Source organism: Entelurus aequoreus, linkage group LG12 (assembly GCF_033978785.1).
Source record: "Entelurus aequoreus isolate RoL-2023_Sb linkage group LG12, RoL_Eaeq_v1.1, whole genome shotgun sequence".
NCBI classification, from domain to species: Eukaryota; Metazoa; Chordata; class Actinopteri; order Syngnathiformes; family Syngnathidae; genus Entelurus; species Entelurus aequoreus.
Window position 1 is genome coordinate 43,132,857 of NC_084742.1, and position 18,165 is coordinate 43,151,021.

The following is an 18,165-nucleotide window of genomic DNA, read 5'->3' on the forward strand; positions in this document are numbered from 1 at the left end:
TAGGTTCCCTACCCCTGCTCTAACACTAACCCTCTAACCCCTAACCCTAACCCTACCCCTAAAAACATAATTAATGGTGGTGTTCACACTAATATTTGCACTTAATTGTAAAGGGACAAGCGGTAGAAAATGGATGGATGTTTACATATAGGCTTTCAAGGTTTGTCTATATTGCTTAATGAGCGAGAGAGAAAGAGAAAGAGAGAAAGAGAGAGAGAGCCCCTTCGGGGGGCGCGGCATATTTACGCTTTCAACCAATGGGAGCCATTGTTGTGTGAGGGGGGCGGGGTAACGGACCAGCAGGTTAGAGTGCAGTGCGCGTTGAGGCAACTTGCACTGGAGTAACAGTAAATCAGACCGAGCAGCCCTAGAAACCCCAGCAGTGAAACTGTAAACCTTATTGCTTGTATTTTTGGCCGCTGACAGGACAGCAACTCGGATCCACTGCGGTCGTCTTTTCTCGGCGAGACTCAAGTGTTGTACGGCGAAGGGGAGCGACAACAAGAGCTGCAGCTGGGGGAGGACCGTTTTCCGCCTACTTTTTTCCTGCTAATATCTCAATATTATATCACACTGGAAATGTCCGAAAACAAGCCGAATGACGAGCCAAAGTTATCCACGACAGACAGGGTGGTGAAATGTGAGTACAATTTCACCTTTGTTTTTGTTTTTTTCAAACCAAGACTTCCTAGTGCGAGATGGTTGGCCATCTATGTGGGAAGAAGGGTGTTAGCCGGAGCGGTGACATGGGCTCCAGACAAGGAAGTGAGGGTTACTCCACTTTGTAGAGCCGAGCAAGGATGAGTCTGCAGCTGCTCCTATTCTCCCTTCTTTTCGTGCATTGCGTGGAACGTGCACGGTGATTTGCAGTGCACACACCTTACAAGCCATATCCCTTCATTTGTTTGCAGACACCTCCAAATACTGTGTAGTTCTTTACTAGGGGGCTCCTTCCCCCCCTCCTCTTCCTCTTCCACTATTGCATAATACTACGTGATGACGCTTTTTGGTGTGATTGTACACAACTATTGCCATATGGGCCGGCCCTTCCTGCCGTCACACATTCCACGTTTGCAACCCAGCATAAGAATGCAATAAAGATTACAATCGACCTGTGCGCACACAAAGCAATGACAAGGATTACCCCCCGCCCCTTCCGTTTTTTAGCCTTGTTTTGGGACAGAGTGCCAGAGTTTGTTGACTGGACTTGTGCCATTACTAGTTGCAATTAACCTCTGCTCTCCCACATTGTGCAATAATGCAACTGGTAACGTATACAAAAAATAAAGCTAAATCACAATGCATTTTGTTGATGTAAGAAACACCACACATTAGTGAAGTGAATTACATTTTATATAGCACTTTTTTTCAAATGACTCAAAGCGCTTTACATTGTGAAACCCAATATCTAAGTTACATTTAAACCAGTGTGGGTGGCACTGGGAGCAGGTGGGTAAAGTGTCTTGCCCAAGGACACAACGGCAGTGACTAGGATGGCGGAAGCGAGGATTGAACTTGCAACCCTCAAGTTGCTGGCACGGCCGCTCTACCAACCGAGCTATACCGCCCCAAATTAGGGCAGTGTTTTTCAACCACTGTGTGCCGTGAGATTAACTAATTTCACCTATTTGGGTTACAAATATTTTTTGCAAACCAGTAATTATAGTCTGCAAATTATGTGTTGTTGTTGAGTAACGGTGCTGTCTCGAGCTCGGCAGAGTAACAGTGTAATACTCTTCCATATCAGTAGGTGGCAGCCGGTAGCTAATTGCTTTGTAGATGTCAGAAACAGCTGGAGGCAGAGTGCAGGTAAAAAGGTGCCATCCATTTTCTACCGCTTGTCTCGTTCAGGGTCGCAGGGGTGCTGGAGCGTATTTCAGCTGCATTTGGGCAAAAGGTGGGGTACACCCCGGACAAGTCGCCACCTCATCACAGGGCCAACACTGATAGACAGACAACATTCACACATTAGGGCCAATTTAGTGTTGTCAATCAACCTATCCACAGGTGCATGTTTTTGGAGGTGGGAGGAAGCCGGAGTACCCGGAGGGAACCCACGCAGTCAGGGGGAGAACATGCAAACTCCACACAGAAAGATCCCGAGCGCAGGATCGAACCCAGGACCTTCGTATTGTGAGGCAGACGCACTAACCCCTCTTCCACAGTGTCCAATGCTCAAACCAAAAATAAACAAAATGTGAGTGCCCCTAAGAAAAGGCATTGAAGGTTAGGAAAGGCTATGCAAAACGAAACTAAAACTGAACTGGCTACAAAGTTGATTGATTGATTGATTGATTGATTCAAATATGCATAAAAACAAGAGCAAGCCTGATCCAATACAGTGCTATAGCCTTAACAGCCATAATAACAAAATGAAAACAATGGAGAATAAAACACAAATGAGCATTGGACTTTATTTTTCTTTTTTTCTTTTTTTACATATTTGAAAAGGAGTGAGTGTTAAGTAAACAAAAACAGAATGCTGGACGACAGCAAAGACTTACTGTGGAGCAAAGACGGCGTCCACAGGTCCCAGGGACCCCATCAAGTCATAAAAATGGGTTCCCACAGTACATTTTTGAGGGTCCCACTTTTTTGTAACCGTTTTGAGAACAAATGATAAATGTATGCATTATCCTGTTATATCTCACATTCTATATTATGTTTTGGAGAAAGGTTGTCATAAACGTTACTTAATTCCCCCAAAAAACGGATTAACTCGCTGGAACATACATCCATAAACGTGGATGCATATGCAATACGTGCAATATATTTATCGGTACAGTAATCTATTTATTTATACCCACACCTTATTGCTTTTTTATCCTGCACTACAACGACCTAATGCAACAAAATTGTGTTCTTATCTGTACTGTAAAGGAAGTCTAAGTCTTAATTCATTAAAAAAAATAATGCAAAAGAAAACTAATTTTTATGCATAAGTACATTTATTCAGTTATAAATATTCATTCAATTTCTTCTTTCCTTCATGGATCTAAACTTTACCGCTACCTGTATTTTTTTTCTATATTTTCATTTAATAAGTTGTAGGTGTATTTATTTCAGTATAAAAGTGAAGTTTTTTGCTTCGGTCATGAAATGATGATAATCGTGGTCCAGGGCATACATACATTCGACAAATGTGATTGATTATTCTCACCTGTATGATCTACATACAGGTGAGAATAATCATAATAATAATAATAATAATAATCAAGATCATTAGTCATTTAAAATGTGTTATATATATATATATATATATATATATATATATATATATATATATATATATATATATATATATATATATATATATATATATATATATATATTTATAAAACATAAAAAACTCATATGTCCTCTGATTTTTAAAAACTACACTCGGAATCTATTTTACGTTTCCCCAACGATTTTGCCATTTTTTTCCCTCATGCACTAATTGACTGAAAGAGCTCTATGCCTGTGGATGTACAGTACATGTACAGTAGAACCTCTGAGGTTGAATATTTTGTATGTTCTTTCATATTCAGACTACATTTTTTCAATAGGAAACCTTGGAAATAGAATTAGTCTTTTCCAGGGTCAAGATGTCAACCATCTGTAAGACCTTTATCAACTCTATAGATGGGAAAATGCATTTTTTGACAATATGATTTGCCTGCGCGACTAAGAGACCCCGAGAGTAACAAGCGGTGGCAAATGGATTGATGGATGGGCTCGAAAGGATAGACTTTTTAATAAATAATTAAACATTTTGGAAGCTGGCGGTCTGTAGTTTGGGGACCACTCACTTGTCTAAATAAATAGTAGACCAACATGATAAAATATTCACATTACATTTTAATGATGAAACAGAAAATAGTTACAATATTATTGAACATAATAGTTAAAATATGATTTCTCTAAGTTATGCTCTCCAAATTATCATCAGTTCATGTGTACAACTTTGTACATTTAAACAACATTTATTTTTAGGTACGTTTGCTATAACAATTTTAACAGTGTGAGCTCTTTTATTTTTAGTTAATGAAAATTCCTTATTGCTCGAAGTGCTGCATTAATAGTTTTAGCTTGTAGCCCTGTCAATCTCTCCTTAACAAGAGCAACACACTGCTTTCATCTAATGGAGAACTGTAACTTTCCACAGCTATTTGGTGTTGGTAATGTGTTAATGTGTTTAAATTACATCTGCTTCGGTTGTTGTAGTTATGGTGACCAACAGACAGAGATACAAAAAAAATCCCCATTGTGGTGGTTTGCTTTGACGATTTAAATACAAGCTGTGCAGTGCATTATTTGTAGTTGCTAGTTTAAAGTGTTGTGTGTATGAACATTTGTTCTTACAGCACTAATTAAGTATGATTAACGATGTTGCTTGTGGATGTTTTGAATGAATGACAGGCAGAAAATACTTTTCATGTGAGCTTCCGCTATTTGTCATTGTTAAATAAATAAATGATAAATGGGTTATACTTGTATAGCGCTTTTCTACCTTCAAGGTACTCAAAGCGCTTTGACAGTATTTCCACATTTACCCATTCACACACACATTCACACACTGATGGCGGGAGCTGCCATGCAAGGCGCTAACCAGCAGCCATCAGAGGCAAAGGGTGAAGTGTCTTGCCCAAGGACACAACGGACGTGACTAGGAAGGTAGAAGGTGGGGATTGAACCCCAGTAACCAGCAACACTCCGATTGCTGGCACAGCCACTCTACCAACTATTGTTGTGTTCTTACCAGTAATGAAACTGGTGTCTTGGAGCTGAACCTGGGTTTGAGCTTGAAAAAACAGTCACATCGTCTCTTGGCTTTTTCCGAGTGAATATTTGAAACCATCAACCTCTTACAGTTGACAGAAACTTGAAAGTTTTTTAAAAATAGATGTAACATGTGTGCCTTTTGAAGAGACTTTACGGTATCGCTGGGATGCTGGACTGCTTGAGTTTTATGGCTTTGATGCCACTATTCCTATTGTCCCATGGCTTTCGTTCAAAATTGAGTGTGCGCTAAAGTTTTAGTAAGTACAAACCCAAAAACCAGTGAAGTTGGCATGTTGTGTAAATCGTAAATAAAAACAAAATACAATTATTTGCAAATCATTTTTTAACCTACATTCAATTGAATACACTGCAAAGACAAGATACTTACCGTTCGAACTGGAAAACGTTTGTTATTTTTTTGCAAATATTAGCTCATTTGGATTTTGATGCCTGCAACATGTTGCAAAAAAGCTGGCACAAGTGGCAAAAAAGACTGAGACTGGACTGTTGAACAACTTAAGCTATACATCAAGCAAGAATGGGAAATAATTACACCTGAAAAGTTTCAAAAATTGGTCTCCTCAGTTCCCAAACTTTTACTGAGTGTTGTTAAAAGGAAAGGCCATGTAACACATTGGTGAAAATGCCCCTGTGCCAACTTTTTTGCAATGTGTTGCTGCCATTGAATTCTAAGTTAATGATTATTTGCAAAAAAAACATTTGCAAAAATCAAACATTAAATATCTTCTTTTTGCAGTCTATTCAATTGAATATAAGTTGAAAAGGATTTGCAAATCATTGTATTCTGTTTTTATTTACGAATTACACAAAGTGCCAACTTCACTGGTTTTGAGTTTTGCAGATAAACACATGCTTTCCACTGTATGGACACCACATCTCTAGCTTTGTGCAGAGCGACTGTTTTAGTGATTGTTCTCCATCGTGCTTCTTTCTTATCAAAAACATGGTACATCAAGTAAATGATTTCATTCTAGTAAGCTGCTTTTTAGCGGGAGTTTGTTTGTTGTTACGCTCTTCGTATTGTAAAGTGTTGCATTTACCCCACTCGGCTGAATGCCTCTTTTTTACATGCTCGAATAAGTTTGTTGTGCTGCTACCTTTTAAAAAAGTATTTTACAACGTGCAGTCACTGACGACACTATTCTTTTAAGTGGAACAAATGTCTTGTATGCGTTAGCCTTGTTTTTCTATGTGTGTGAATCTCCGCTGAGGAAATCATGGAGAGGATTGAAGCTTCTGAGGGCAAGAAGTATGCCAAAGAAAAAAAAAAGTTGTATTCATCCATAAAATTGATTTATTGCCCAGGCGATAGCAATCACGATTATTATTATTATTATTAATATCTTGGGGTTATTGAATGGGCTCACAAAGTACAAACGTTTGTACTTTGTGGCAGAAGAAACCCTAACTATTGTTTTGGCTTCTCAAGAGCCATATTGCTGTTATTTGAGTGTTCAAATATGTACAGTATGTTTTCTGTTTTAATTTGTAAATATTTATCGTGTTTCCTAATGATGAAGGCAAAACGGGGGTTGACGACAGGTGATTTACTCCTGTTATAGATGTCATTGTATGGATCTTCACATCTACCACTCTTGACCTAAGACAGGGGTCGGCAACCCGCGGCTCTTTAACCACTCTTATGCGGCTCAGCTGCATACTTGCCGACCCTCCCGGGAGACTTCCGGATTTCAGTGCCTCTCCCAGAAAACTCCCGGGGCAAATATTCCCCGATTGTCACCCTAACAACAAAAATAAGGGCGTGCTGTGATGGCACAGCATTTAACGCCCTCTACAACCTGTACAAACAGCATGCCAGCCCAGCCACATGTTGTATGCAGCTTCTGCTTGCACACGTAAGTGACAGCAAGGCATACTTCGTCAACAGCCATATAGGTTACACTGACGGTGACCGTATAAAACAACTTTAACACTGTTACAAATATGCACCACACTGTGAACCCACACCAAACAAGAATTTACAAACACATTTCGGGAGAACATCTGCACCGTAACACAACATAAACACAACAGAACAAATACCCAGAATCCCATGCAGCCCTAACTCTTCCGGGCTACATTATACACCCCCGCTACCACCAAACCCCGCCGCCCCCAACCTTGCCACCCCACACATCAACCCCCCACCCCTCCGTGCGTCGGTTGAGGTGGGCGGGGTTTGGTGGAAGCGCCCCCCGCGACCCCGAGAGGGAATAAGCGGTAGAAAATGGATGGATGGATGTCTATCCATCCAGTCAGGGTTTTTTTTTATTTAGTTTCTATATGCATTTGAGACTGATGCTATCACGTTGGCTACGTTGCTAGGTTAGCTTCTATTTGTTTAGCTTCGCAAAGCTGAATATTATTAATCGTGTATTTACATGTTCATGGTTTAATAGTATTTTTGATCTTCTGTCTATCCATCCAGTCAGGGTTTTTTTTAATTTAGTTTCTATCTGCATTTGAGACTGCTATGCTATCACGTTGGCTACGTTGCTAGGTTAGCTTCTATTTGTTTAGCTTTGCAAAGCTGAATATTATTAATCGTGTATTTACATGTTCAGTCACTGTGAATGTCCATTTCGCATTCTCGACTCTCATTTTCAAGAGGATATAGTATCTGAGGTGGTTTAAAATACAAATCTGTGATCTACAATAGAAAAAGGAGAGAGTGTGGAATCCAATGAGCCAGCTTGTACCTAAGTTACGGTCAGAGCGAAAAAAGATACGTCCATCACTGCCTCTCAAGTCCTTCACTGTAACGTTCCTCATCTACGAATCTTTCATCCTCGCTCAAATTAATGGGGTAATCGTCACTTTCTCGGTCCGAATCTCTCTCGCTCCATTGTAAACAATGGGGAATTGTGAGGAATACTAGCTCCTGTGACGTCACGCTACTTCCGGTACAGGCAAGGCTTTTTTTTATCAGCGAGCAAAAGTTGCGAACTTTATCGTCGATTTTCTCTACTAAATCCTTTCAGCAAAAATATGGCAATATCGCGAAATGATCAAGTATGACACATAGAATGGATCTGCTATTCCCGTTTAAATAAAAACATTTCATTTCAGTAGGCCTTTAAAGTTGTTTTATACGGTCACCGTCAGTGTAACCTGTATGGCTGTTGAACAAGTATGCCTTGCTGTCACTTACGTGAGCAAGCAGAAGCTGCATACAATATGTGGCTGGGCTGGCACGCTGTTTGTAAAGGTTGTAGAGGGCGTTAAATACTGTGCCATCACAGCACGCCCTTATTATTGTTGTTTGGGTGAAAATCAGCAGACATTCGAGGGAATAGTTGCCCTGAAATTCGGGAGCCTCCCGGAAAAATCGGGAGGGTTGGCAAGTATGACGCTGTCTAGCGCAATTCATATAAAACTCGCGGGCCGCACTAACATAACATTTTCATATTAAGGTGCGGGCCGCGTGTCTGAGACCCCTGGTTTATACATAGCACAAAGCAACAAAAAAAAACTTTGTATACAGTGTTATTTCATTTTAAACTTCAAAAGAGTTTTGTGGCTCCCATTGTTTTCTTTAATGTGTGAAACTGGTCAAAATGTCTCTTTGAGTGGTAAAGGTTGCCAACCCCTGACCTAAGAGAACACAGCCTGTAGGCTGAATATGCACAATCAAAGAGTGAGTTTAGACAGCAGTGTGTATATACTAGGGGTGTACAAAAAATTTATTTTCGAATGCATCATGATTCTTACTTGTAATTAGTGTTGTCCCGATACCAATATTTTGGTACCGGTACTAAAATGTATTTCGATACTTTTCGGTAGTTTTCGATACTCAATAAAGGGGACCACAAAAAATGGCATTCTTGGCTTTATGTCAACCAAAAATCTTACGGTACATTAAACATATGTTTCTTATTGCAATTTTGTCCTTAAATACAATAATGAACATACAAGACAACTTGTCTTTTAGCAGTAAGTAAGCAAACAAAGGGTCCTAAATTAGCTGCTGACATATGCAGTAACATATTGTGTCATTTATCAGTCAAAATTATTAAGGACAAATGGTAGAAAATGAATTATTAATCTACTTGTTCATTTACTATTAATATCTGCGTACTTTCTCTTTTAACATGTTTTATCTACACTTCTGTTAAAATGTAATAATCACTTATTCTTCTGTTGTTTGGATGCTTTACATTAGTTTTAGAGGATACCCCAAATTTGCGTATCAATCCGAAACCAAGTCGTTACAGGATCATACATTGGTCATATTCAAAGTCCTCATGTGTCCAGGGACATATTTCCTGAGTTTATAAACATAATATACATTTTTTTAAAACGAAAATAAGATTTTGTGATGCTAAAAATATAGATGTAATCATAGAAGTATCGAGCAGATACTGTTTGTTTACATTGTGACGCCGGGGAGCTACGGTGTGTAGTGAAGCATGTTTAGCTATTCCTCGTCCTGCAGGGATGATACTTGTAACAAACTTAATTTATTTGTCGCCATGGAGGCGAGGATTAGTGATTTAGAAGTAGCTAAAAACACTGCAGACTGCGGATGGACATTAGCCGCTAGCTAGCTAGCCATGTCTTAAAGCACCTCTTCCTGAGGGCGTTTCAGTGTTATAACTTCACCTTTATCTGTAGTTTTTAAGCCAAAATGCGTCCATTTTCCCTTTTCTGTCTACACACCTTGTCTGCTTGTAAGTACTCTGTGATTGCGCGCTGCCGAACATGCTCGTCTGCTCGTAAACCAGCAATGACACGACGTGACGACGATGGGGGACCGGTACTTTTTAGAGGCAGTATAGTAGTAACAGCCTAGTGAGCTGCGCAGTTACAGAATAAATACATATATCTGAATTAATGTGTCATCTTTGTTAGTTAGCACAGCCTAAAAATATAATAAGCTGATTTTAGAAGCAGTTGGTTAAATTAGAGCCCCTGCATAGGTTTATGCTTCATAATCTGATAATCGCTGACAATTCCACGATCAAAATAGTCATTTTTTGACATTTATTCATGTCATCATTATATTTATTTTTAATCTGTTGAATACTGCTTGCAAAGACGTCTTCCAGCTGGCACTGTCGCATGACCCTGTTTCACCACTCCAACACCAGTGCCGTTTGATTTCATTTACCCAATCAAACGGATCTTGGCTGTCACATGACCACACTCCCAAATGCCACACTGTAAAAAAAGACATGACAACAGCCACGGCAGCACAACTCTTTAATGGACTACTGCTCTAAAGTAACAATACTCTTACTTTAGTACAAATGTTGGCTGCTTTACTCACGTCTGCATCCCTAATATGAGTGAGTGAGTGAAGTGAATTTATATAGCGCTTTTCTCTAGTGACTCAAAGTGCATTTACATAGTGAAACCAAATATCTAAGTTACATTTAAACCATTGTGGATGGCACTCGGAGCAGGTGGATAAAGTGCCTTGCCCAAGGACACAACGGCAGTGACTAGGATGGCGGAAGTGGGGATTGAACCTAGAACCCTTAAATTGCCGGCACGGCCACTGTACCAACCGAGCTATACCGCCCCACAATATGTATAAAACAATGGCTGTCAGGGAGTTTTTCAGTCAGGTTTGGCGTCATGTCTCCATATTATGACAACACAGGCACTTTTCTTATTGTATACAAAGCAGCTCTCCAAAATAACTCCAGGCTCACCATGTGAAGTCATTTGTTTTGTGCTGCCTACTTGTCTCTGCTGCACGGTGTCACTCCTATCTCTTCACCTTTCCAGCCATCATTCCGATCCAAAAACCCACTATTGCATTGGCACTGCTCACTTGCATCAAAATAGCAGCTGTTAGTGATATTTGAATTGGTTATGTTACTTCCTCTTAGTGGAATTGCTCAATTAATCACAGCAATGTGGAGTGCAGGAAACTTGACTTTTCCGTTTGTAGTGGCGTAGCTGGTGGTACTTTCCTGCCCTAAAAATACAGGTTTTTATTCACAGCAAAATTGCTACATTCTTTTGCAACAAACAGCTGTGTCAAGCAGGGCAGTGACACGTGACTATGTTGATAATAACCTATTAATCGACTATCTTACAGGTTGGAGTTGGGGGTTAAATCACCAAAATGATTCCCGAGCACAGCCACCGCTGCTGCTCACTGCTCCCCTCACCTCCCAGGGGGCGGAACAAGGGAATGGGCCAAATGCAGAGGGTAGTTTCACCACACTTAGTGTGTGTGTGACTATCAGTGCTACTTTAACTTTAATTAGTGGTTCTAATTTACCTGTTAGCTTCTGAATTCCGTCTGAGATATGTTTGGGCATGTGCTAACCAACAATTAAAACAATAAAGATCACTACTTCATTTGGAAATATTTATTGATACTGTTGCTGTACAACGCATTACAAAAAAAATAATACTCTATTAAACGTTTGTCCATTTAAAGCAGGGACAGACAAAGTGCAGATACAAACACCCAATGTTTTGTGCAAACAAGAGACAGTCGAAATAGCAGCAATAAAAACCAACCAACACCAAAGCTATATAGCTTCCTCAAAAAGAAAAGAGCATTATGAATATGTATTTGGCCGATGATGGAGCTTTTTCAAATCTTCCGTCATACCGTGATAGTGCATGTTGATGTCACATTCCATCTGCAATTTTGGCAGCAACAATCAAACGAACGCGTCCTAAACACAACGTAGAGTCCTAGATCTCTCCACAGCGCAAAGCTGCTTCTAAGTCTACACCAGGGGTCCCCAAACTACAGCCCGCGGGCGGAATCCGGCCCGCCAGCGTCTAAGATCCGGCCCGCGTGAAGTCCCAAGTTAGAATTTTTTTTTAAAAATGGTATTTTAGTATTTTTTTTAATTTGTATTATAATATTTTAAAATCTGTCCTTTCGAATCCATTTTCTACTGCTTGTTACTCTCGGAGTCTCCTAGCCGCTCAGGCAAACCATATTGTCTAAAAATGTATGTATGTATGTGTATTAGAGAAGCGCCCATTGTTATATATCTAATATAGACGATGCAAGTCATTAGTGAGGTTAAAAAGCTTTTGCCTGTTAAAGAAAGGAGACTGATCCAATGCAGCAGAGACATTCAGTGCGTGCCACGCATTAATATCTCTTGGCCACGCATTAGTGGCTAAGAGATATTAATGCGTGATGATATTATGTATCATTATTATAATATTATTGTAATTTCCATCAAGAAAGTGTTGACTATTGTTGCCAATGCCTTCAGATCAGGAGTGCGTTCCTCACACTTTGTGTGCGCAGCTGCAGCAAGCATAACAATGCTTTTTAGAAGTTAAAAACATGTTTTAGAAAGACTAGGCCTATATTTTCATTAGGTAAAAAAAAATTCTGAATTTATTTCAATGAATATTAACTTGTTAACGTTATAATGCTCAAATAGGGACGAGGGCGGTGTGCACAGTGAAACAGTGAACAATTTTGCGACAAAGATTAACCTTTATTGATTGATCTGCAGCCATGACAAAATATCAGACAATCTCCATTGTCAACGACAGGCAGGAAAATAAAGATAAACACATAGCCTATGTTGTAGGCATAGGCATATTCTCATATGTTTTTAAGTTGAAATAAAAAAATAAATAAAAAATGTGCCTCATAAGCCTTAGGCTGTCAATCACGCGCACAAACTTAAATTATACAATAACATATGTATGTCATCCCTATTTAAACAAAAATAAATGAAGATTAAGATTAAAGATTAAAGTACCAGTGATTGTCACACACACACTAGATGTGGTGAAATTTGTCCTCTGCATTTGTCCCATCCCCTTGGGGAGCAGTGTGCAGCAGCGGCGCCGCGCCCGGGAATCATTTTGGTGATTAACACGCGAAGTCCCAGAGAAGGGTCAATTGACACTTTTACCTAGAAAACACACAAGAGGGTCATTTGACCCCTAGTCCCCCCTGTGGACACTCCTTTTGTTATGAAAATGTGGCTGTTAGTGGCACACGGCAGGGGGCCACTTGAGCCTGTGTGGGGGAGGGGACCTTACAGCTCAAGCTTTAGTTCTGAGGTAGGTTGTGTGTGTTTTTGCAAGGATCAACAGAATGAAGGGATCAACACTCTGACATTTATTGTTAAAAAAAATACAAAACAAAACATATTTACAAAGAATGAAAAAGCAACTGTTTTCCCAGTTTTGGTGTGGAGGGTTGTTGCCGAAGCAATTGTTATTTTTGTGTGCCAAAAATAGTTTAAAAAAAAAAATTTACAAAGAAAAAAGCATATTTACAAAGAATGAAAAACCATGTCCATGTAAACGTGACTGACATACATTTGAGCAGTCACTCACAATCCTGGCACTGCCATTGCTCCTTTCGGCATTTCCCACATGTATAATTTTTCTGTCTACCTAGACAAACTGCCCCTAACAGCCTCATTACCATAACAAAATGAGTGATTAGTGTATTCGGGAAAAGCGTCGGGCCAAATGACCCCTCTCTGGGTCTTCTAGGTAGACAGAAAAATGCTGGGACTTCTAGTGTTAAATAAATGATAATAATAAATTACCTGCACTTTATCATCAAACTTGAATTATAATGAAAATAGACGGTCGCGACAAACAAAGCAGGCTAAATAGCCTTACATTGTAGCCAATCGGAGATGCGCTTCACTTGAAAGCGAGGCCAAATCATTAACACACAGTAGTATATCTCGAATAGAAAAAAAACACAATAAACAACGCAATGCCTTAATTCCTTTGCATTGTAGTGCGCCTAAACAACACGTAACCATCAAAATTATTCAGCTGACCGAACTCAATATAGGTTAGACATGGGCTTATTTGGTATAGCCTAGGTAACGTAGACTAATTCGTTTAACATATCCAACCGTATGTCTACTTACTTTTTTTTTTTGTTGTTAGCACTATGCAGGAATAAAATGGCATCTACAGTGCCAGGATTCAGGCGAGAGCGCCTGGCCTCTAAAATGCGCCCTGCTGCGTCGAAGGAGCGCTCACTCCACTATGTATATATATTTCCGAATTGGTTCAACCGCCACCCGCCCGAATCTATTTAAAATCTATTTTTTTCGTCATGTCACCCGCCCGACCCGCGGTTTATCCGCGGACTCCGCGGTTGTGTCCGCAAACCGCGCATCTCTAATGTGTATACATATAAATGTATATATATATATATATATATATATATATATATATATATATATATATATATATATATATATATATATATATATATATACATATATACATTACCGTTCAAAAGTTTGGGGTCACCCAAACAAGAATAGACTGTCGAGTTTCAGATGAAAGTTCTGTTTTTCTAGCCATTTTGAGCGTTTAATTGACCCCACAAATGTGATGCTCCAGAAACTCAATCTGCTCTAAGGAAGGTCAGTTTTCTAGCTTCTGTAACGAGCTAAACTGTTTTCAGATGTGTGAACATGATTGCACAAGGGTTTTCTAGTCATCAATTAGCCTTCTGAGCCAATGAGCAAACACATTGTACCATTAGAACACTGGAGTGATAGTTGCTGGAAATGGGCCTCTATACATCTATGTAGATATTGCACCAAAAACCAGACATTTGCTGCTAGAATAGTCATTTACCACATTAGCAATGTATAGAGTGTATTTCTTTAAAGTTAAGACTAGTTTAAAGTTATCTTCATTGAAAAGTACAGTGCTTTTCCTTCAAAAATAAGGACATTTCAATGTGACCCCAAACTTTTGAACGGTAGTGTATATGTATATATATATGTATATATTTGTATGTGTGGGGAAAAAAAATCACAAGACTACTTCATCTCTACAGGCCTGTTTCATGAGGGGTTCCCTCAATCATCAGGAGATCTCCTGATTGAGGGAACCCCTCATGAAACAGGCCTGTAGAGATGAAGTAGTCTTGTGATTTTTTTTCCCACACATACATATATTGCGCTCTACCACGGTATCGAGCACTATTTTTTTGGATAATCTAATTAAGACATATATTTTAAAGTTAAAGTTAAAGTACCAATGATTGTCACACACACTAGGTGTGGTGAAATTTGTCCGCTGCATTTGACCCATCCCCTTGTTCACCCCCTGGGAGGTGAGGGGAGCAGTGGGCAGCAGCGGTGCCGCGCCCGGGAATCATTTTGGTGATTTAACCCCCAATTCCAACCCTTGATGCTGAGTGCCAAGCAGGGAGGTAACGGGTCCCATTTTTTTATAGTCTTTGGTATGACTCTGCCGGGGTTTGAACTCACAACCTACATATGTATCTATATATATATATATATATATATATATATATATATATATATATATATATATATATATATATATATATATATATATATATATATATATATATATATATATATATATATATATATATATATACAAGCCTGGCCCCCGAGCCTAAAAGTATGGGCGCCCCTGGTCTACACTCTTTACTTCCGTGGTGGCAAATCAACAATGTTTTTTACAAGTATCACTGGAGGACGGGGAATAGCTGAACATGCTTCACTATACACAGTAGGCAGATACGATAAGCCATGCTAGCAACTAACGCTAAGATAGAGCTCTTGAATGTAAATAAAGGTGGGTGGAAAGATACAAATATTGACAGTATTGGTACCAAGTATAATAGCCGCGTATGGTGGATAGATACTACAATGATTAGTTCAACATTTTAATTATGACAAAATATGTTGTTGTTTTTGTTATTGTTTACAAGCTTGGTAAATAAGTCCCTGGACACAGGAATACTTTGAAGGATTTAAATGCATGAAATGAAAATGAAAATGTTGCACTCTTAGTGCATCCTGGTCATATGTCTGTGCAACTTCCAATGCAAAACACCTAGTTTCAACTGTACAACATTGGCAAAATCAGGTGCCATACAGTGCCAAACTGCTGATTACTCGTTGGTGAAGTTGTTGCGCAGCACTGTCACATTAGAACATTTGAAGGATACAAATGTAGAAATGACCAAAATAAACACATTAGCCTACACTGTTGTTGTGCCTTAAGTGACTGGACATATCATATCAGTGAGAACAGAAAATGCTTGTAGATAGGCGGACACTCGAACTGGAACACCGTTGGGAAAGCAATCTGTCTGTCGCACCATTGAAGACGAAGCAGACAAACAACATTAGCAGGTGGGTTACATACACAATTGCTAGCAGATCAAATCAAATAAATGCCAAGTTCCGATAAAACTGCTGTTCCTTTAAATAGAGGATAAGTATACCCGTCAAATGTAGACTTGCTCCCAGTCACAGTAATGGTGTTACCCTGTCAGTAGGGTGAGGATAAGGGGACCCTCCTAGCCCCCAGAGGTGCGAAAGAGTGGCATCACGACGACAGGAGACGGATCTCATGTGACATGTGACTCACAGTTGTGTGTGAGTTGGAGAGATGATCATAATGTTCAGCCACTTATTTACAATCCCTTCAGCAGTCACTGTTTAATATTATTGCTGCTGCTCGAAATAGCTTCAAGAGGTTTTATTAATAGTCCTTTTAAACGCCATTGTAACAAGGACAGCAGTGGATTTGAATTTGTTTTGAAAAGATTTGCTGACATTGATCCCTTCTAAGGCTGCAGCTAACGATTATGTTTCTATCGATTAATCTATAGATTATTTTTTTTCGATTAATCGGTTAATCTATAGATTTTTTCCGATTAATCTATAGATTATTTTTCCTTTTACCGATTATTTTTTTATTCAAAATGAAGATGAAAAAATAAATGTAGGCCAGTTTTTTCAAAAGGCATGGCTTTTATTTACAAAAAAAAAGAAGTATGGCCACTCAGTCAACATTGACAACAACATGACTAAATATTATGTAACAATGTAAACATTTAAAACTTTTAAAATTTAACAAAATTAAAAGTAGCTTATTTGCTTTTTAATGTGCAAATATAAAAGTCAACATCCAGTGCAAATCTTAATATTCTGCAATAGTATAAGCATTTCAAAAGTAAAAGTATTGCTTATTTTGCTTTAAAATGTGCAAAAATAAAGATAAACATCCAATACAAAAAACTGCAAAACGAAATATTCTGTAACAACAGTGTAAACATTTCAACAAAAGTGAAAGTATTGCTTATTTGCTAAAATGTGCAAAAATAAATATAAACATCCAATACAAAAAAGTGCCAATCTAAATATTCTGGAGCACTGTAAACATTAAGTATTGCTCTTAAAATGTGCAAAATAAACATCCAGTCCAACACAGTACACAATAACCAATTCTACTCATTCCAGTGAGTGTCTAACAGTTGTAATGAAGAAAGGTTAGCATGTCTACATGCTTTGGTTCTTTTCTTGTTTACAATATTCCCAGCAGCTGAAAATAGGCGCTCAGAAGGGGTCGATGTGGCTGGAACTGAGAGCTAATTAGCCTTCACCTCAAGCCGGGATTGCGAGTGAGCTGAGCTGCAGTTTAAGTTTCTAGAAGGTCAACGGGCTCATAGTGATGTTACTAGTAGTTGACTGGGAGGTGTTTATTATCATTTGGGGAGAGTCCGCTGCCTGATGCTCACCTGCTAAACACCTATCTGCTCCACGCTGAAGCGCTGACTACATGCGCTCTGAATACGCACTGCTGATTGGCTGATAATGCTTCGTGTGTACCAATCAGATGGTTGTGTGGGTGGGACAATGCTGCGTGTGTACCAATCAGATGGTTGTGTGGGTGGGACAATGCTGCGTGCTAGGGATGGGCGATACCACACTTTTAGGATTCGATACGATACCGATACTTTTTCTTGCATTTTCATCGATACCGATACCATTAATTTCTTATTGGCAATTTTTGTCAGTCAAAAATATTATTACTATTATTATTTAAGACAAATCACAAGACAAATACAGACCATTTACACCACATGTATTATGGTCAATATATAATAAAAGTAAAATTAAAATAAATAACATAAATATGAAAAATAAATTAAATATTATATATAATAATAATTTTAATTATATATAATAATAATTAGATATTAAGGCTTTCCAATTAACTGTCAAATCCGAATCGCAAGAAGCTGCAGTTATTTTTTAAAGTTTGTGATATAATTAGCAATTAATGAAATATGAAATAGGCTAATGTTTTCGAAATGTAAGAAATCATGTCACAGATTAAAACCTAAATCACATTCAATCATATATTTCAAGATTTTCTTGGAAAAAAATAAAACTGTAATGCAAAGATGAAGAATCTCCAAATTGTATCTCTTTCTTATCTTGTTTTAAATACTCAAGCAATTTTCAACTAACAGTAAATTCCCCTGTGTGGAAATTATTTGAATTTAGGATAATCATTTAAACAAAAATATTCAGTAAAAAAATAAAATAAACAATGCCTGACACTGGATATGCCTGGCTGCATCGCTGTCGGCTGGCTGTGTGTGTGTTGCACGTTGAC

At 38.7% G+C, this 18,165-nt stretch overlaps 1 protein-coding gene across 3 annotated transcripts in view; it reads left to right on the forward strand.

Moving 5' to 3' along the window:
* Positions 1 to 305: 305 nt before the first annotated feature.
* The window catches only part of LOC133662231 (protein phosphatase 3 catalytic subunit alpha), a 198,767-nt gene continuing 180,907 nt past the window's right edge, over positions 306 to 18,165 (forward strand). For all 3 annotated transcript variants that reach the window (XR_009828078.1, XM_062066044.1, XM_062066045.1), the window contains exon 1: positions 306 to 640. Coding sequence is in view for 2 of the 3 variants with exons in the window: in XM_062066044.1 (XP_061922028.1) it covers positions 580 to 640 (61 nt within the window). In the remaining variant the exon portion in view is untranslated. The remainder of the gene's footprint in view (positions 641 to 18,165) is intronic.